At 37.3% G+C, this 21,326-nt stretch overlaps 1 protein-coding gene across 2 annotated transcripts in view; it reads left to right on the top strand.

Annotated features, from left to right (window-relative positions):
- NPEPPS (aminopeptidase puromycin sensitive) overlaps positions 1 to 21,326 on the top strand; it is an 88,912-nt gene that overhangs the window by 23,522 nt on the left and 44,064 nt on the right. For both annotated transcript variants that reach the window (XM_069482426.1, XM_069482425.1), the window contains one exon: positions 18,517 to 18,594. In XM_069482426.1, the coding sequence (XP_069338527.1) occupies positions 18,517 to 18,594 (78 nt within the window). The remainder of the gene's footprint in view (positions 1 to 18,516; positions 18,595 to 21,326) is intronic.

Below are 21,326 nucleotides of genomic sequence, written 5' to 3'. Positions count from 1 at the left end.
CTCATTTCAGGGAAGGCACCATGCTATTCATGAGGGATCTGGCCCTATGAACCAAACACCTCCCATCAGGCCCCATCTCCAACACTGGGGATCAAATTTCAGCATGAGATTTGGAGAGGCAAACATTCAAGCCATATCAGTGATATTGTGCTTTTAATTTCAGATTCCAGTTGTTCACTGGTGGTATATAGAAAAGCAGTTGACTTGTATATTGACCTTGTATCTTGCAGTCTTGCTAAAATTGATTATTAGTTCCAGGAGTTTTTCTTGACAAGTCATTTGGATTTTTACATAGAATATCATGTTATCTTTGAATGGAGTTTTACTTCTTCTCACCAATAGATCTTTTATTTATTTTTTTGTCTTACTGCATTAGCTAGGACTTCCAGCATGGTGTTGAAAGGGAGTGGTGTTGAGGGAAGTCCTTGTTCCAGATCTTAGTTTTGGGTTTCTTACCACAAAGTATGCTATATGCTGTAGGGTTTTTGTAGATGTATTTCATCAAATTGAGTAAGTTCCCCTATATTTCTAATTTGCTGAGAGTTATCATGAATGGATGTTGGATTTTGTCACATGCTTTTTCTGCTTCTGTTTATATGATCATGTGATTTTTCTTCCTGTTGACGTGATGGATTATATTAATTAATTTTCTGGTGTTGAAGCAGCCTTGCATACCTAGGATAAATCCCACTGGGTTGTGGTGTATAATTCTTTTTATATATTGTTAGATTCGATTTGCTAATTTTTCTTGAGGATTTTTGCATTTATAAGAGATGTTGGTTGTAGTTTTCTTTTTTCGTAACGTCTTTGGTGTTAGAGTAATGCTTGTTTCATAGGATGAGTTAGGAAGTAGTCTCTCTGCTTCTATCTTCTAAAAGACAAAGGAATTGATATAATTTCTTCCTTAAATGTTTGGTAGAATTCATCAGTGGACCTGTCTAGGCTTGGTGCTTTCTATTGGGGAAGGTTTTTAATTATTGATTCAATTTTTCTTTTCTTTTCTTTTCTTTTTTTTTTGTTTTGAGACAGCATCTTGCTCTGTCACCCAGGATGGAGTACAGTGGCATCCATCATAGCTCACTGCAACCTCCAACTCCTGAGCTCAGGTGATCCTCCTGCCTCAGTCTCCTGAGTAGTCCCAAATAGCTGGGACTACAGGCCTTTACCACCATGCCTGGCTAATTTTTTCTATTTTAGTAGAGATGAGGTCTTGCTCTTACCCAGGCTTGTCTCAGACTCCCAGATTGCTAGGATTACCAGCATGAGCCACCGTACCTGGCCTGATTCCATTTCTTTGATACAGAATGTCTTTCAAGGCATTGGTCTATTTTATCTACGCTGTCAAATTTGTGAGTATACAGTTCTTTATAATATTCTTTTATTATTATCCTTTTAATGTCTCTGGGACATTAAAGATGTACCCGCTTTCATTTCTGATACTGGTAATTTGTGTTTTCTTTCTTTTTCCTTTAGCCTATCTAGAGGCTTACTGATTGTATTGACCTTTTCAAAGAACCAGCTTTTGGGTTTGTTGGTTTTTCTCTCTTGATTTCCTGTTTTCAATTTCATTGGTTTCTGGTCTAATTTTTATTTCTTTTCTCATGCTTTCTTTGAATTTATTAATAATTTGCCCTACTTTTTTTGGTTTTCTAAGTGGAAGCTTGGGAAGATAATTGATTTAGAACTTTCTTCTTTTCTAATATAGTCATCGCTCACTATCCATGGGGTATTGGTTTCAGGAACTCTCACAGACACCAAAATCTGTGGATGCTCAAGTCCCTTCTATAAAATGGTACAGTATTTGCATGTAACCAACACACGTGCTCCTGTGTACTTTAAATCGTCGCTAGATTGCTGCTTATGATGCCTAATACAGTGCCAGTACTTAACCTCATTCATGTGGATTCAACATAATACTCAGTGAGGCAAATTCAAGTTTCGCATTTGGGAACTTTGTGGAATTGTTTTTCCTGAATATTTTCAATCCGCAGTTGATTGAATCCAGGTATGTGGAACTCACAGATATGGAGGGCCAACTGGATATGCATTCAGTGCAATAAATTTTCCTCTAAGCATTGCTTTAACTGTATCCCAGGAATTTTTATAAGTTGTATTTTCATTTTCATTGAGTTGAATATATTTTAAAATTTCTCTTGAGGTTTTTTCTTTGACCTATGTGTTCTTTCAAGGTATGTTGTTTAATCTCCAAGTGCTTGGGGATTGTCCAGCTCTCTTTCTGCTACTGATTTCTAGTTTAATTCCATTGTGGTCTTAGAGCAGACATTGTATAATTTTATTATTTTTAATTTGTTAAGGTATGTTTTGTGGCCCAGAATGTGGTCTATTTTGGTAAATGTTCCACGTGGGCTTGAGTACAAGCTGTAATATGTTATATAGTTGGATGAAGTAATCTATAGATATTAATTATTGATAATCCTGTTGATTTATGATGCCGTTGAGTTCAACTTTATCCTTACTGATTTTATCTGTTTATCTATCCATTTGTGATAGACATAAGTTAAAGTCTCCATCTGTAATAGTGGAGTCATCTGTTTCTCTTTGCAGTTCTATTAGTTTTTGCCTCTCGATTTTTGACACTGTTAGGTGCATACACAGTACAGATTGTTATGTCTTTTTGGAGTACTGACCCCTTTATCATGTAATGCTCTTCTTTAATCTTAAGAGCAGAATTATTACCAGAAGTATGAATATGAATGTATATAATACATAATGTCAAAGGTTGCATATTACAAAGAATGTAAAATATCATCTGATCTGGGAGAACATGGAATCATTAGTTAAAAAATCTCAAAATAGGGCTGGGCACAGTGGCTCACGCCTGTAATCCTAGCACTCTGGAAGGCCAAGGCGGGCAGATCACTTGAGCTCAGGAGTTCAAGACCAGCCTGAGTAAGAGTGAGACAAAAAAATCTCTACAAAAAATAGAAAAATTAGCTGGGTGTGGTAGTGCATGCCTATAGTCATAGCCACTCAGGAGGTTGAGGTAGGAGGATCGCCTGAGCTCAGGAGTTTGAGGTTCCAGTGAGCTATGATGACACCACTGCACTCTAGCTGGGGCGACACAGCTCTCAAAAAAAAAAAAAAAAAATTCTAAAGTAGATGATTTCTGAATCACTTAGCATTTAAAGAATACATTCAGTATAGAGGCAATGGATTTCAAAAGACTCAAAGTTAGCAGTTTCATATTTGGATCATATATTATTGTATTTTTTCCATTTTTTTATAAGAAAGAAAAATTGCCTTTATCAGAAGATGTACCCTTAATAGGACTGATGATTTTTCTAATGTATAGAAATGAAGATCTTTTGAATGATGCCATAGCTCCTAAAATTTGTTCTGTTGATGTGATGTAATGCCTTTTTTGTTTGTTTGTTTTTTGAGATGGGGTCCCCTGTGTTGCCCAGGCTAGTTTCGAACTCCTGGGCTCAGGTGATCCTCCCATCTCAGCCTCCTGAGTAGCTGGGATTGCAGGTGCACACCACCATGCTCAGCTCTGAAGTACCTTTTTAGATTTGAAAGATTAAATATATTCTTAATGCATACCAAATTATCCAGAAATTATATGTTTCCATTTATGGTAGATGTTTCTGTTTTAAAAATCTTTTGCATGTGCTGTATTTTGTCGTATTTTATTAGTTATAGGTTGTACAGGTTTTTACTTTTTCAAATATTCTGAAATTGGAATAGCTGATGGCATACCATGGTTACATTGGCAACATTTTCTTTGCTTGTTAGAGGCACATAAAATGTTATGCATTACAATTATTAATGCTTTAGATTAAATTACATATGGTAAACATACACATACGCTTTTGCTTTCAAAGGAAAGTAATAGAATATGGAAAAAATATTTACCTTAAGAGACATTTAACATACAAAGTATTCAGTATATACCCATTTCCTTCAAATTGTGGGTTTTCTTATTTTTGTTTTTTGTCTTTTTTTTTTTTTTTTTTTTTTGAGATAGGGTATCCTCTGTCACTTAGGTTGGAGTGCAGTGGTGTGATCATAGCTCACTGCAGTCTCAAACTCCTGGGCTCAAGTGATCCTCCCGCCTCACAAGTAGTTGGGACTATAGATGTGTGCCACCACGCCTAGCTAATTTTTCTATTTTTTGTAGAAACAGGGTATGCTCTTGCTCAGGCGACTCTCTAACTCTTGGCCTCAAGTGATCTACTTCAGCCTCACAAAGTACTGGGATTACAGGCATGAGCCATCACACCCAACCAGCTAGAACTCTGTTAGCTAATACTTTTAAGTACTTTTCTTTTTAGGTAGTGCTTTTAAATAGTCCTAAACTTAATCTTTCAATGTTAGTCCATTTTATAATAGAATCTTATAGTAGTGACTAGCATTGCTACATCGAGATAGATGTTCCTTAAATGGTTTGATTGTATAGACTCTCACTCTGCTAGAACATACTGTAAAGTATACATTTTCTTTGACCTCTTTGTGTATCCATAGCTAATTTTACAAATAAAAAAAAAATAAGATCAGGTTTATTATTTTCGTGTTTAAATATCATCTAAGTTAAATGAAGAAGGGGAAAACTTGAGTGTTTTTAGCTTAGTGGTGATTGCTTGCCTTTACACATTTAAATGCTAAAAAAATTCCCGTGAAAGATTATATTGGGCTTTGTATTCATACATAGATCTGCTTGACTTTAAGTCCCTGCTTTACCATTTAATGATATTGTAAATTTTGTTCTATCAGTAGTTATCCCTTTTGAGACTTTGTTTCCTCTTATTAAAATGAGAATACTAATATCTATCTCATTAAGTAGTTGAGAGGATTAATGAGATATGTGTATAAAAACAAGAAGTACAATGCCTGGCATACAGTAGGTAGTTACCTTAGTCCCCCTGTGTATGTGGTTTTGCTTTCTGTTTTTTCAGTTACTCACAGTCAATTGTGATCCAAAAATATTCCATGGAAAGTTCCAGAAATAAACAGTTCATAAGTTTTAAATAACATTTATTACAGTATATTGTTAAAATTCTTCTATTTTATTATTAGTTATTAATCTCTTATTGTGCCTAGTTCATAAACTTTATCATAGGTAAGTATGTTTAGGCAAAAACTTAGTATATATAGGGTTCAGTACTATCCATGGTTTCAGGTATCCACTGTGGGTCGTGGAATGTTTCCCCTGAGGTTAAGGAGGGACTACTGTGTTATTATTTGAAAATGTGATCAGGCCAGGCTTGGTGGCTCACTCTTGTAATCCTGGCACTTTGGAAGGCCAAGGTAGGAGAATGGCTTGAGCCCATGAGTTTGAGACAAGCCTGGGCAACATAGCAAGACCCCACCTCTACAAAAAACATAAAAATTAGCCAGGTGTGGTAGCATGTGCCTGTAGTCCCAGCTACTCAGAAGGCTGAGGCAAGAGGATCACTTGAGCCTGGGAGTTCAAGGCTGCAGTGAGCTATGATTGTGCCACTGTGCTGGTTGTGCCACTCCATCCTGGGTGACAGAGTGAGACCCTGACTCTAAAAAACTAAAAAAATTTTAAAAAGTAATCATATATATAATTATATATTTAATTGCTTCAACATGAATATGGTTAATCTTGGGAAGAATAGGCAGTCAGTCTCGCTTTACATCTTTTCGGATGAAATTCTGGAAGCCTCTAAATTCTTCTGCCCTTCTGCTTACATTTTTCATATGTTTGGCATTTTTAAAAAAAATCATTTTTATCCAATACGATGTATATTTCTATTGGCGCTAAAAGACCCTATAATAAAAATTGATATTTTTGATAACTATTGCCCATCTACTCTATCCCCATCCTGCTTCCTAGAGGGGACCACTTCCAATCTTACCTGTTAGGGTCTGACGATTTAGCTTACTTCTACTTCCCTTCTCTTCTTCCTGTTCTCGCAATATAGTTACACTGTTTTTAACATTTTATTTTTAATTGAGAATGCATGTATATGGCACCTACTTCAAAAAGTTCAAGCGAATTTAAAAATAAATCTTTTTCCCATCCCACACCTATCATCTTATCACCTAGTTCCCCTTTCTAGTGGCAGTCATGAATACAGTTTCTTTCTTTTTTGGGGGACAGGGTCCTGCTCTATCACCTGGGTATGAGGGCAGTGGTGTCATCATTAGCTCAGTGCAACCTCAGACTCCTGGGCTCACACGATCCTCCTGCCTCAGCCTCCCAAGTAGCTGGGACCACAGGCGCATGCCACCACACCCAGCTAATTTTTTCATTTTTTGTAGAAATAGGGTCTCACTATGTTGTTCAGGCTGGTCTTCAACTCATAACTTCAATTGATCCTCCCATCTTGGCCCCCAAAGTGCTAGGATTACAGGTTCAAGCCATTGTACCTGGCCACCATTTTCTTTTGTATCCTTTTAGAATATCACAAATTTGGGTTAAATCAGTCCTTGGTGTTTACATGTATGTAAATATTGTTCATTACTAGGTAGTTTGTATATATTTAATATGCAATGATTATTTCTATTCCTGTATAATTTCCCCTGAAATTAATTGTCACAATTTTTCATTTGATTAGTTTTCCTTGTACTTATTGCTAATCTTTCCTTATCTTCCAAAAGTCTTAAGAAATTTGATGCAGGCTGGGTGTGGTGGCTCATGCCTGTAATCCTAGCACTCTGGGAGGCCGAGGCGGGAGGATCGCTCGAGGTCAGGAGTTTGAGACCAGCCTGAGCAAGAGTGAGACCCCGTTTCTACTAAAAAAGTCAGAAGAAATTAGCTGGACAACTAAAAATATATATATAGAAGAAATTAGCTGGGCATGGTGGCGCTCTGTCTTTGTTCCCCAGCCTGGACTGGTTGCTTTCCAGGCCTATTCCCACAGCACTTGTGCTGAGATTTCCCTCTATCACCATCCTGGAAATTTCCTTTGCCTCTCTCCTATGCTGGATCCTCTGTTTCCTGGATTCTATAATTGGCCAGGCATGGATGGTGGCTCATGGCTGTAATCCCAGCACTTTGGGAAGCCGAGGCAGGAGGATTGCTTAAGGCAAGGAGTTTGAGACCAGCCTGGGCAATATAGTGAGACCCTGTCTCTACAAAAAAAAAAAAAGTAGTTGGGTGTGATGGTATGCACCTGTAGTCTAGCTACTTGGGAGGCTGACGCAGGAAGATTGATTGAGCCCAGGAATTCAGGTTACAGTGAGCTATGATCTTGCCACTGTACTCCAGCCTGGGTGACAGAGCAAGACCTTGTCTCAAAAGAAAAAAAAAATTGAGTGTCTTCATGTGCTTTTCAGTCATTTATATATCTTCTTTGGAGAACTGTCTATTCAAGTTCTTTGCTAATTTTTAAATTGTTTTTTTTTTTTCCTTATTGAGTATAGGAATTCTTGGTATATTCTGAATGTTAACTCCTTTTTAGATATGTGATTTGAAAACATTTTCTTTTATCCCATGGGTTGCCTTTTCTATTAATTGTGTCCTTTGATGCACAGAAATTTTAAGTTTGATGTAGTCTGTTTTTTCTTTTGTTGCCTGTGCTTTTGGTGACATAGCCAAGAAATCATACCAAATTCAATGTCATGAAGCTTTTCTCCTACATTGTCTTCTAAGAGTGTTGTAGTTCTATCTCTTACATTTAGGTCTTTGATCCATTTTGAGTTAATTTTTGTACATGATGTAAAGCAAGGGTCCAACTTCTATCTTTTGTGTGTGGATATCCAGTTTTCCTAGTACCACTTTTTTATAAAGTCTGTCTCTTCTCCATTGAGTGGGTGTCAGCCTTGTTGAAAATCAGTTGACCATGTATGTGAGGGTTTATTTCTGGGCTCTCCATTTGATTGCATTGGTCTATATATCTGTCCTTACGCTAGTACCACATTGTTTTGATTACTGTAGCTTTGTAATAAGTTTTAAACTCGGGAAGTGTGAGACTTTCAACTTTGTTCTTTTTCAAGATTGTTTTGGCTATTTGAGTTCCCTTGAAGTTTCATAAGAATTTTAGATTGCTATTTTTATTTCTGCAAAAAATGCCATTGGGATTTGATAGGGATTGCATTGACTCCATAGGTTGCTTTCGGTAGTATTGATATCTTAACAATGTTAAGTCTCCCAATCCATGAACATGGCATAGCTCTCCTTTTTTTTTTTTTTTTTTTTGTGGCTTTAATTTCTTTCAGCAGCATTTTGTAGTTTTCAGCGTATAAGTTCTTTTGCCCCCTTGGTTACATTTGTTCTTAAGTATTTTATTCTTTTTGATGCTATTGTAAATGGAATTGTTCTGTTAACTTCCTTTTGGGAATGTTTATTATTAGTGTATAGAAGTACAATTGATTTTTGTTTATTGATTGTATCCTTAAATTTTGCTGAATTTGCTTATTCTGACAATTTTGTTGTTGGCTCTTTAGGGTTTTGTGCATACAAGATCATGTCATCTGTGAATATAGATCATTCTCATTTTTCCTTTCCAACTTGGTTGGCTTTTATTTCTTTTTCTTGCCTAATAGTTCTGACTAGGCCCTCCATCCAGTACTATGTTGAATAGAAGTGGCAAAAGTGGGCTTCCTTGTCTTGTTCCTGATCTTAGGAGAAAAACTTTCAGTCTTTTACTATGCCAGATTCTCTTGTTTCATTTGAATCTATCTATTAATAGCTTGCTCTTACTCCTGCTTTGTAGCCCAATCAGGGATCTTTACCAAGGTTTCTCTTTCTTTCTGAACGCTGAAATTCAATTTTTAGTTCCTTACCATCATAAAACTGCTGAAATCTAGGAGTCAGCAAATATTTTGAGGGGAAATTGAATGAAGAATGTTATTCCTGTTATTCCACTTTTTCTGGGATGTTGGCCCTTTAAGTCCTGGCTGTTTTAGAAGTCCTGAATTCCAATTTTTGTTCTCCCAGCCCATTTTGACTGCTGCAGACTTTTCTGCTTTGTTCTTGGCCTTTATGTTCTGCTTATAAGTCAGCAAATGCAACAAGAGGATAAATGTCCTGTGAATATAGAGCTGATATTTGTGTGATTCCCTTTGAAATCATTTCTTTAAAAATTTTTAATCCAATTTTTATAGTTGTTCTGATACCAGCTAAGTTATCATAGTCAGAAACAGAAGTCTAGAGGCATCTTTTTGAAATGTGAAACGTCTTTCCTTATGAGAGCTGTAGCTGAGATGATTTTGCTTCTGTAGTAGTAAAAGATACTTCATTATCTATTTGTAGGTAAAAAGGGTTAATGGCCCTAGCCTAGATACAAAATATCATTAGCAAATATTAAGATAATGGTTTAACTGATTATTGTTAAAGTTTAAAATACTTTTGTAAGCATTGCAGGGAAATAATTTTTTAAATGTGAACAATTGCAGGTTATCTTCATCACACTATGTTATTTAATATATTGTTTTGCTTATCCTATAAAAATTTTAAAGGAATACATGCTTTTTGTAATAAAATCAAACAATGTAGAGCTATATAATAAAAAGATGTTAAAGTCCTGTTTTCTCCGTTCGTTATGCACCTACCTTTCCAGGTCTAGAAGTAACCATTAATAATCTGGTATGAGTTCTTTCATTCATACGGATTTCTTCCCACATTAATTATGAAAGTAAGATTATTACATACATACTGTTTTGAAGCTTGCTTTTTAAATCTAATGTAGTGGGCATCTTTTAAGGCAATATACATAGATCTATATGGCAAGGCCTAATATTCCTTTGTACAGAATCAGTTTACAAAACAACATCCTATTGTTGCACATTTTGGTTATACCTTTTAACAGATATCCAAATATCCTTTTAGAAAGTTATATCAATTTACACTCCCATCAACAGAGTGTAAGAATATTCATTCCTTTATATTACCATTACAATGGATGAATTATCAATCTTACTCTTTGCTAATCTGAGAATTGAAAAATATATTGTGGGCATTTTTATTTTTCAGTCAAACAGATTGACACAAAAACATTGTTTTTATTTGAACTTTTAATGGAGTTGAATATCTTTTCTTATACTTATTGGACTTCTAATTTTTTTCAGCAATTATACATTTGTAATTTTTTTGCCCATTTTTGTATTGTTTTGAACATGCATTTTATATATTATGATAACTATTTGTTATTTATATAGCAAATATTCCATCAGGTCTGTCCTTTGTGTTTTAATTTTGTTTATGGCATCTTTTGTCATCCTATTCAACTGTGTAGTTAAGTGAATTTTAAATTAGCTTTCTACTTTCATGGTTAGTCTTTGACTTACTGAAAGGATATTTTGCATCTTCAGTTTAAGTTCTCTTTTGTGATGTCTTTCTAGATTATTATACTCTGTTCAGGTTCTATACTTGGTTCACTATGTGGTGTTATACATCTACAAATTAGAATTCCTGTTTAACAATCTGACCATCTGGTCACTGAATAATCTTGGGATTTATTCTAGAAATAGTAGAACTTGCTTTAAGAACTTGGTTTATGGCTCATGCCTGTAATCCTACCACTCTGGGAGGCCGAGGTGAGAGGATTGCTTGAGCTCAGGAGTTTGAGACCAGCCTGAGCAAGAGTGAGACAAAAAAATCGCTACAAAAGATAGAAAAATTAGCTGGATGTGGTGGCCTGTGCCTGTAGTCCCAGCTACTTGGGAGGCTGAGGCAGGAGGATCACTTGAGCCCAGGCGTTTGGGGTTGCAGTGAGCTATGATGAAGCCACTGCACTCTAGCCCAGGCGATAGAGTGAGACCGTGTCTCAAAAAAAGAAGATATGTCAATGTTGTCTTTCTCTCTTAAAATATTGTATTGTATTTACCCATCTTCTTTGGCACATCTGAACTGTCAGTGTCACTAGTATTGTGCCTTGGGGCCATTTTTAAGTAAAATAAATGTCACTTGGACCTAGGCACTGTGATACAACGTACAGTTAATCTGGTAACTGAGATGGCTGCTAAGTGACTAACCAGCCAGTACTATATACAGCATGGATAGGCTGGACAAAGGGATGATTCACGTCCTGGGTGGGATGGAATGGGAGAGCGCAAGATTTAAGTAGCTGCTTGTTCCCTGCCAAATTTTTCAGGCTTTGGATTTTGTCATTTTGAACATAATAAGCAGGTGTATGAATAGTTTGCTAATATCCAGGGGGTCCTGTTTCATTTTGTTGCCCATTGTTTTAGATGTTTTTACTCAATTTGTCTTTTCCTCTGATGTGCCAGGGTTTATGTGATTGAATTCTGGATGTTGAATTAGGAAAATTGTGTGGTCAAAATAGGATGGTGTTATCTTCATCTAGGGAAGAGTTTGTTTGCTTCATTTTAAGGTTACTAGTAATTAGGATTCATCATTTTCTAATATTAGGGATTCTGAGTTTTAGAAGTTTAATCACATTCCATGTGTGGATGACTTTCCTTCTTGTTCACCTTTATTATGAGGATACCAATTTTTGGGTTCAAAGCCCAAAGCAGGGGATGGTTTACCAAAGGCCTCAGTCTTGATGATCCTTGGATTGCATTTTTTGTCCCTGGGGCCTAGCAGACTCAGCCTCTAAGACATTTCTGCCAGATCAGCAACTGAACCCAGAGCAAATGTAGCCTAGAGTGCAAAGCTGCTTTTTCTGGGATCTCATCCTCTCCTTCATTTTGATCTCCTTCTCTTGTTGCCCTTTGATGTTTTTAAGAAGACATTCTCCCCCCATCTAGCTTTTTTAGTTTTGGGGGCATCAGTTTAGTTTTGGGTAGTAGAGAGGGAGAATTTGTTTGAAGTATATATTCCTTTATTACCTGAAATAAAGTCCATAATTTTTTTTACAGATGAAGAATACTGAGATCCAGACAGATTAAGTAATAGTGTAAGACCACATTATCAGTGGCAGAACCAGGTCTAGGAACAGGTCTTTGTGTTATTCTAGTATTTGTACTGCTGATGAGTGATTTTAATTAAATATTTGACAGTCATTTATTAAGAATAAGTATACCCTAGGAGGGATTTTTTTGTTCTGTTGGACGAGACTTATATTTGGCTCATGCTAATTCTCTTTAGACTTTTTAGATAGCCTAATATGGTACAACCATCTCTACATTATATAACTATTAAATCCATTTCAAAATATGGGACTGTCAGTACAGGTACTGCTTGAACTGTAATTATGCATATCTCCGAATGGTTTTTCTGCCCTAGGGTGAGAAGAAAGTCCTCTTGGAGCCTTGCAAAGTAAGAAGTATCTCTGAGCTCTTGTTTCCATTTTTTTCTCTCTAATCCCCCTTGGAATTCCTCCAAAATGGTGTCGTTTTTTTCTCTCATTGCAACACTATTTTGGGCTTTATGGTGAGACAAAGTATATTCCAAATAGCAGGCAGGCGTTGCAGGCCTTCATTGAAGTGTGAACTTTCTTTTTCATTGTACCAAACAATATGGTAGCTAGGTTGCCATCTGAATAAAAAACCAAAACAAAATCCTCTAATATATTTGATCTGGTACTGAGCTACACGGGCATATGTGGCCTATATAGAATTATGTGGAATAGGTTCCTTATTGATATATAGCAGTGGCTTGGAGAAAAAGACATTCTGAGTTCTAAATAGATAATTCATAAAGGAAATTTTGAAGTACAATTGAATTGGCACTTCTGATAATGGAATTTTAGAAGATTTTATATCTATATCTCAATATAATGCCAGCGGAGAATCCACTAGAGGCTTGTATAAATGGCATAAACAATAACAGTTTTATCTAACTTTAGATTTTTTTTATTTCAATAGTTTTTTATGTGGCTTCTTGAGAATACCATCTTGTACTTCTCATTTTCCCTACACCTTCTTTTCTCTGATTAAAATTCAGCATGTATGAACATAGAGGGGTGTGATATTATTATATCCATATGTGTGTATATATGTATATGTATATTTTTTCTTTTTTTTTTCAATTTTCTTTTTTACTTGTTTTTTTATATTTTAAAATATTTAAACTTCAGTTAAGTTTTTCTCTTACCAAGTTGTGATTTGAATATATGTTACATGTTTTTGTCCACGGTTCCTGGCTCATAACTGCTGTAACCCTTGTTATTTCCTAAGTGACTAAAACAATAAACATATCTTTTATTAAAGTATTTGGCCTTTTGTCCTTGGTTCCTAAAGCAGCTTTGGAACCATAAAGGTGAAAGACAATCTTTTGCTAGAGTGTTGAGGCACTTTAGACCTCTGAAGCAGGCCTCAGAAAATAGAATCTCCCTCTCTGACCTTTTCCTGCTCTCCTTTCACCTGTTCCTTTTTCTCCCCAGGGCAGACCATAGAAACTAAAAGTATACTCACATCTTCCCCTGCCTTTCTGTCTTGGAGCTAGCCATAAAGAAACTCTCTGACCTACCTTGTCTGATTGTAGGTCATAAGACCCCCATTTCAGAAAGGATCCTGTCCCATACTTGGGAGGATGGAATACTGCACAGAGAAGCCAAGAAGAATCTAAACAGAAAGGCCTCGCTGAGTTTCCCCACTTAGTCTGTTGACATTAGATCATACTCTTTTTGTCCAGTCACGTTTCTACACAGTTGTCTGTGCTTCAGTCATGCCTGTCTAACGAAGTCAGAAGGCCCAAGGGCTCAGAGTATGGAGAGCTTCCAGATAGCTGAACAAGTGGAGGATCCTGGAGGGTGGTGCTCCCAGAGAGGGCGTGGGAGCTCTGCATCCCTTCCCACATGCCTTGCCCTATGCCTCTCCTCATCTGTATTCTTTTTAATGTCCTTTATAGTAAACCAGTAAGTGTATTTCCCTGAATTCTGTGAGCTACTCTAAAAAATTAACCCAAGGAGAGGATCTTGGAAACCCTGACTTGAAGCTGATTCATCAGAAGTTCCAGAGGCCCAGACTTGCAAACTAGTGTCTGAAGTGGGGGCAGTCTTGTGGGACTGAGCACTCAACCTGTGATCTGATGCTATCTCCAGGCAGATAGCATTAGAATTGAATTGGATTAGAAGGTGCCCAGCTGGTATCTGCTCCAGAATTCATTACTTACTTGTTGTTGGGGAGAAATCCCCACACATTTGGTCGTAGAAGTGTTCTCTGTTGATTGTTGTGGTGTGAGAGCAGAGGAAAAACTGCTTTTTCTACATAAGGGGAAAAAGAGTTTCATGACTCAACTAATGATTTACCTTTCAGTGCACAGTTATCATGCTCAAATATTAATATAGGAAGGCATTTTTTTGACATGGGGCGGGGGAAGAGAGTGTGTGTGTGTAGAGGGCCAACATTAAAAAGTTAAATGGAGTACGGAAGAAACACCTAAACTTAAAACTTGTTTCATCTGCTGAATTTTCCTGGTGGAATACCAATTTTAGTTAATTGTGAACTTCCTTTTTAATATAAATGTAGCATCTTATGAGAAACTATTTTCTATACTTTGCTTATCTTGCAATGTGTTATAAAACCAGCACATAAAGGGCTTTCTTAGCTGGGTGAGATGGCTCATGCCTGTAATCCTAGCACTCTGGGAAGCCGAGGCGGGAGGATCACTTTAGCTCAGGATTTTGAGACCAGCCTGAGCAAGAGCAAGACCCTGTCTCTACTAAAAATAGAAAAATTAGCCGGGCATCATGGCTTGCGCCTGTAGTCCCAGCTACTCTGGAGGCTGAGGCAGAAGGATCGCTTGAGTCCAGGAGTTTGAAGTTGCTGTGAGCTAGGCTGACGCCATGGCACTCTAGCCAGGGCAACAGAGTGAGACTCTGTCTCCAAAAAAAAAAAAAAAAAAAAAAAGCTTTCTCTGTTTTTGGTTAGATAGTATTTCATAGAATAAATTTATCATAAGGTATTAAGCCAGTCCCATACTGATGGGCATTTACATGGAATTTTGTGCTGCAATGAACAACCTTGTAAATATCTCACATCATTTTGTACATATGAGAAGGTATCTATAAGATAAATTCCTGGAAGTGGGTGGGAATGCTATGTCAGAGGGTATGCCTATTTATAGTTTTGATTGATATTGTTAAATTATAGTTCATAGAGGTTATACCATTATCCACCACCTTATTATTAATCAAACACACTATTCAGCGCCATATTTTCTCAGATTTTTTTTTTATCTTTGCTAATCTGATAGGTAAAAAATGGTTATCTTGCAGTACCTTCACTTTTTGTTTCTTTATGTTGTAAGATTAAGAATTGTTTTTGTTTTAAATGAGACAGAGTCTTGGCCGGGTGTGGTGGCTCACGCCTGTAATCCTAGCACTCTGGGAGGCCGAGGTGGGCGGATCGTTTGAGCTCAGGAGTTCGAGACCAGCCTGAGCAAGAGCGAGACCCCACCTCTACTAAAAATAGAAAGAAATTATATGGACAGCTAAAAATATATATAGAAAAATTAGCCGGGCATGGTGGTGCATGCCTGTAGTCCCAGCTACTCGGGAGGCTGAGACAGGAGGATCGCTTGAGCTCAGGAGTTTGAGGTTGCTGTGAGCTAGGCTGACGCCACGGCACTCACTCTAGCCTGGGCAACAGAGTGAGACTCTGTCTCAAAAAAAAAAAAAAATAAAAAAATAAAAAAATAAATAAATAAATGAGACAGAGTCTTGCTATTGTTGTCCAGGCTGGACTTGAACTCCTGGACTCAAGCGATCCTCCTGCCTCAGCCTCCTGAGTAGCTGGATTTGTGTGCCACCACACCCAGCTCTTCATGTATTTTAAAACCGATTATAGGCCAGGCATGGTGGTTCTTACCTGTAAATCCCAGCACTTGGGGAGGCTGAGGCAGGGGATTGCTGGAGTCCAGGATTTGGAGGTTATAGTGAGAGCTATGATCATGCCACCACACTCCAGCCTGGGTAACAGAGGGATTCTCTGTCCAAGAAGAAAAAAAAATTTCCCTTGTCTGTAATCTGTTTATCTCATTTGTCCACTTCTAATTGGATTGTTGCTCTTTTTATTGATTTTTTAAAAATGAAATCTTTATATGTAAGGGAAATTAACCCTTTTCCCATCATAGGAGTTGCATACAGTGTTTTTCTTATAATTTTCATTTGCCTTTTGGGTTTTATAATGCCATGGAGGTTTTTTTTTTTTTTTTTTTTTTGCATTAAATTTTTTTCTTTTATGGCTTTTAGGTTTTTTTTTTTTTTTTTTTTTGAGACAGAGTCTTACTCTGTTGCCCAGGTTAGAGTGCTGTGGCGTCAAGCTCACAGCAACCTCAAACTCCTGGGCTTAAGCAATCCTTCTGCCTCAGCCTCCCAAGCAGCTGGGACTACAGGCATGTGCCACCATGCGTGGCTAATTTTTTTCTATATATATTTTTAGCTGTCTAGATCATTTCTTTCTATTTTTTTTTTTTTTTATTAGAGACGGGGGTCTTGCTCTTGCTCAGGCTGGTCTCGAACTCCTGACCTTGAGCGATCCTCCTGCCTCGGCCTCCCAGAGTGCTAGGATTACAGGCGTGGGCCACTGCTCCCGGCCTGGTATTATCTTCTGAAAGCTTTATTGTTTTGGCTTTTTTTATCTACTTCTTAGGTATGATGTAAGGCAAGGCCTAGCTTTTTTCCCCCTCTCAATGGGAATTCTTTTGCCCCCATCCTGTTTATTAGAAACATTATCCTTTCCTCACCACCTTGCAGTATTTTACATAAAAGTAAGGATAATAATAAGGATACTTTTAATATCTGTTAAGAAAATTATGGTTTTTGGTCAACCTACTATGAGTTTAAGTAGTACTTTAAAATAGATATGATTTTTATGAATATAATTAGTATCTAGCTGGGTGTGGTGCCTTACACTTGTAATCCTAGCACTTTGGGAAGCTGAGGCAGGAAGATCACTTGAGGCCAGGAGTTTGAGACCAGCCGGGACGATGTAGTGAGACTCTGTCTCTACAAAAAGTAAAAAAAATTAGCTGGGCATGGTGGCATGCACCTGTCATCCCCAGGTACTCAGGAAACTGAGGTGAGATCATCATTTGAGCCCAGGAGTTTGAGGTTTTAGTGAACTGTGATTGTACCACTGGATGCCAGCCTGGGTAACAGAGCAAGACCCTGTCTCTAAAAAAAAAAAAAAAAAAAAAAATTAAATAAATATGTAATAATAAATTGTTTTTAGAGACAGGGTCTTGCTCTGTTACCCAGGCTGGTCTCAAAATCCTAGCCTCAGGCCATCCTCTTGCGTCAGCCTCTCAAGTAGCTGGGATTATAGGCTCCAGTCATCAAGTCCAGCCTTAGAAAATTGTTATTTAGAAGAAACACTGATCCAGATTTTATTTAATAAGGAAAGCAGGAGTTACATTATAATTACTGATTGTGCTGTTCATTGATACTACAAATTGGCTTGAACACTAACAGTAGGCTCCCTTATGGCAGTGTGTGCTTTCCAAAGGAAAGGCATTGTATTCCTCTTGAGGCCTGTTACAGTGGAAGGGGAGAACCAGAATTAACACAGTAAGTGACAGAGTGGGAAAGAGCAGCAGAGAGGGTGATAATTACAGTAAGGTAGATTCATGGAAGAGGCCATGGAAGCTGAGGCATTTGGTTAATAAGGACCCTGATATTCCTTGTGGCAGTAAGCAGAACTATTTAAAGGAAACATACTGGACCATATAACATGTATGCACAAATGTTGAGCATTAAATATGAAATGTCTGATTTCGAATCAAAAGTGTAATTTGTTATATTTCAAACAAGAAGCAGTACAATTAATCGAAGTATGCGCTTAAACTGTCGACACGGCTTTGCTATCTTAATGGTAGTTTGTTTATGCCAGCAGCGAAGAAGCCTAGAGAGCGAGTGGCAATGAAATCACAAAAGGCATTTTCCATAGCTTGTTGAGAATTGAATATTTTTTACTTGTAAGAAGTGGTCTAAAGCCTAGAAGAACTGGTAATGAGTTAGTGCAAGGTCTGGTGAATATGCGGAATGACAGAGAGCTTCCAAGTCCAGCTTCTGTAGTTTGAGCAGTGTTGTTTGTGTGACATGTTGTTTTGAGTATAAGATTTTTATTGTCATGGTTTTATACACTCTATGGTTATATTTAAATTTTACTTCTTTTTCTTTTGGAGACAGAGTCTCGCTCTGTTGCCCGGGCTAGAGTGCTGTGGCGTCAGCCTAGCTCACAGCAACCTCAAACTCCTGGGCTTAAGCAATCCTTCTGCCTCAGCCTCCCGAGTCACTGGGACTACAGGCATGCGCCATCACCATTCCCAGCTAATTTTTTCTATATATATTGTAGTTGTCCAGCTAATTTCTTTCTACTTTTAGTAGAGACAGGTCTCGCTCTTGCTCAGGCTGGTCTCGAACTCCTGACCTCGAGCAATCCTCCCACCTCGGCCTCCCAGAGTGCTAGGATTACAGGTGTGAGCTACCACGCCCGGCCAAGATGTATAATTATTTTTAAGGAGTGTATTTAACATAGATCATGTAGCCTAAAATAGGTTAATTTGAAATTATACTCATGATACTCTTGTTAGTAGGAGCTTAATTTACTAAATTAAGAATATTTAGTTTTAGTAGAGAGTTTTAGTAGAGATTAAAAATGTTAATTGCTGCAGTCTGGATTTGGTCCTTTTAGTCTGGTTACATTTGTGAAGTAATTGTTTTTTTCCCATTCCAGAAATACATGCTACAGGATTTAACTATCAGAATGAAGATGAGAAAGTCACCTTATCTTTTCCTAGTACTCTCCAAACAGGTAAGAGATGTGACTTTTGTAAAATCCCTGCACATTCTTCTTCCAAAGAAATTTATTGTATGTCATTTTTTCCCTTGTTGTTGGCAGATTAAATATTAAGAAAGAGCTTTTGAAAGAGGTTCATTGCAAGTTTTAGGCCACCAGAGGTTTCTTCTAAGGAAGTTGGGCTGTAGAAAGAAAGATTTATACCTTTTGTTACTCTACATTCTCTTTAAGTAAACAAACAAACAAACAAAAAACAGACCAAAAACTATGGATCATTCTACTTTAGAATATGATACATTTGTTTTTCAGTTTTAGCTTTTACATTTACCTAGCTCTGTTTTCTACTGATTGAATCCAAATCTCTATGGTGAATGCTCCACAGATGATTTTGATGAACAACCAGAGATTAGATAGGTATTATGTTAGTGAGGACATGGAAGGAAAGATTTATTGGTATGTTACTATTGTTAATTATAAAAGCATAAAGCAAATAGACTTTCTAAGCTTAATATAGTGGAAGAAATTATATACAAATCAGTCGGAAAAGCACTTAGACTTTGACATATGAGCAAATGAAAAGGAACAGACAATTCATAAGAAGAAAATGCAAATGACTTATAAACATGTAGAAAGATATTCAGCCTCCTTGTAATGAGAGATATCAAAACAGCAGCTACTGATATACAAGTTTTTGCCTGTCATGTGAACCAAAGCTTTAAAAAAAAAAAAAATCTCAATGATATGGCTGTCTTTCTGTTACTGGTGGCAGTACAAAAAAAATTTTTTTTTTTTTTTTGAGACAGAGTCTCGCTTTGTCACCCTGGCTAGAGTGCAGTGGCATCATCATAGCTCACTGCAACCTCGAACTCCTGGTCTCAAGCGATCCTCCTGCCTCAGCCTCCCAAGTAGCTGGGACTACAGTCATGTGCCACCACCCCTGACTAATTTTTTCTATTTTTGGTAGAGACGGGGGTCTCACTCTTGCTCAGGCTGGTCTTGAACTCCTGAGCTCAAGCAATCCTCCCACCTTAGCCTCCGAGAGTGCAAGGATTACAGGCTTGAGCCACAGCACCTGTCCCATGTAATTTTTTTGAAAAGCAATCTGACAGTGTATATCAGGGGCCTAATATGTTCATATCTTTTGACCTAGCAATTCTGCTAATAGGAATATATCCTAAGGAAAAATCATAAATACATAAAATGCTTTATACCCAGAAGTGTCTATTGAAATATTACTTATCATAGTAAAAAATTAGAATTAATATTTGTTCAACACTAAGGAAATGATTCTGACATATCTATATAGTGAAATATATTTAGCAATTAAAAGTGAGGTTTGTGAGTTCTTAACACTGTAAAGTACTTAAGGTACGTATTGCAATGTAAACTTGAAAAGCAGAATACAAAATTACATATCAGAATGATGAGCCATATCTCTAAAATAGTGTAAATAAAATGATTATTATGTCTGAGTACTGACATAATTGGTGATTTTTATTCTTATTTATACCTTTTGTCTGATTTTCAAAATTTTTATACTGAGAATCTATTGCCTTAATATAAACATATTTTTAGAAAAAATTCAAATTGGTGAAGTTTTGTCTTTATTTCAGTGCTCTTGGAGGCCTTTTTATGTGTGATTATTATAAAAATAAATGTTTTCCCTTGAATATGTATTAAAAGATACCAAAGAATACAATGTGAAAAAGAAGACTTGAGATTCCCTTTCTCCGACCCCTTCTACTTCCACTGTCTGGTGAATCCTTCCAGAAATATTCTATGTACATATAAATGTATGTGTACATTTGAACCCACAAACAGGACCACAAATCTCAGTGGCTGACAAGAAATATTTCTTTCTTACTCATGGACTATGAGGACTGATCATCTGCAGCCATATCACCAACTTTACTGGGCTCCACTCAGCTTACAAGTCTTCTCATTTTAGGAGCTGTAGTGAGCAGCCACCATCTGTGTGTGACATGCTATTCACACATATGGCAGAGGGCAGAAGCTCAGGGATGGGGAGAGAGCCAGACCACAAAGACACATTTAAGACTTCTGCATGATGGTGGTATACTTGATGTCCACTCACATTTCATTTACCAAAGCAAGTAGCATGACCAAACCCAAAGTCACTGGGGCAGCAATTACCAGACATTTGAGAAAAGCTTCTATTATGAAAGATAAAGCAGAAAGCAAAACAATAAGTGTAATAGAAATATAGGAAATTGCATGCAGCAAAGACAAAAGAAAGTTTCAAGAAATAACTCTCACACTAATTAATATCCTTAGAGGATTAAGAGAAAATATTGCATTCATTAAACAAGGACTGGACAGAATACCATCAAGCAGGAAGAATTACAGTAAGAAAACTTTTGGAAATTATAATATGATAGATGTAAAAAAAACCTGGTAGAAGTTTTAGAAGATGAAATTGAGAGGCCAGGCGTGGTGGCTCACGCCTGTAATCCTAGCACTCTGGGAGGCCGAGGTGGGCGGATCGTTTGAGCTCAGGAGTTCGAGACCAGCCTGAGCAAGAGCGAGACCCCACCTCTACTAAAAATAGAAAGAAATTATATGGACAGCTAAAAATATATATAGAAAAAATTAGCCGGGCATGGTGGCGGATGCCTGTAGTCCCAGCTACTCGGGAGGCTGAGACAGGAGGATCGCTTGAGCTCAGGAGTTTGAGGTTGCTGTGAGCTAGGCTGACGCCACGGCACTCACTCTAGCCTGGGCAACAG

This window comes from Eulemur rufifrons, chromosome 9 (assembly GCF_041146395.1).
Source record: "Eulemur rufifrons isolate Redbay chromosome 9, OSU_ERuf_1, whole genome shotgun sequence".
NCBI lineage: Eukaryota > Metazoa > Chordata > Mammalia > Primates > Lemuridae > Eulemur > Eulemur rufifrons.
The sequence above is the reverse complement of the archived record's forward strand: the minus strand, read 5'-3'. Positions and strand labels throughout refer to the sequence as shown.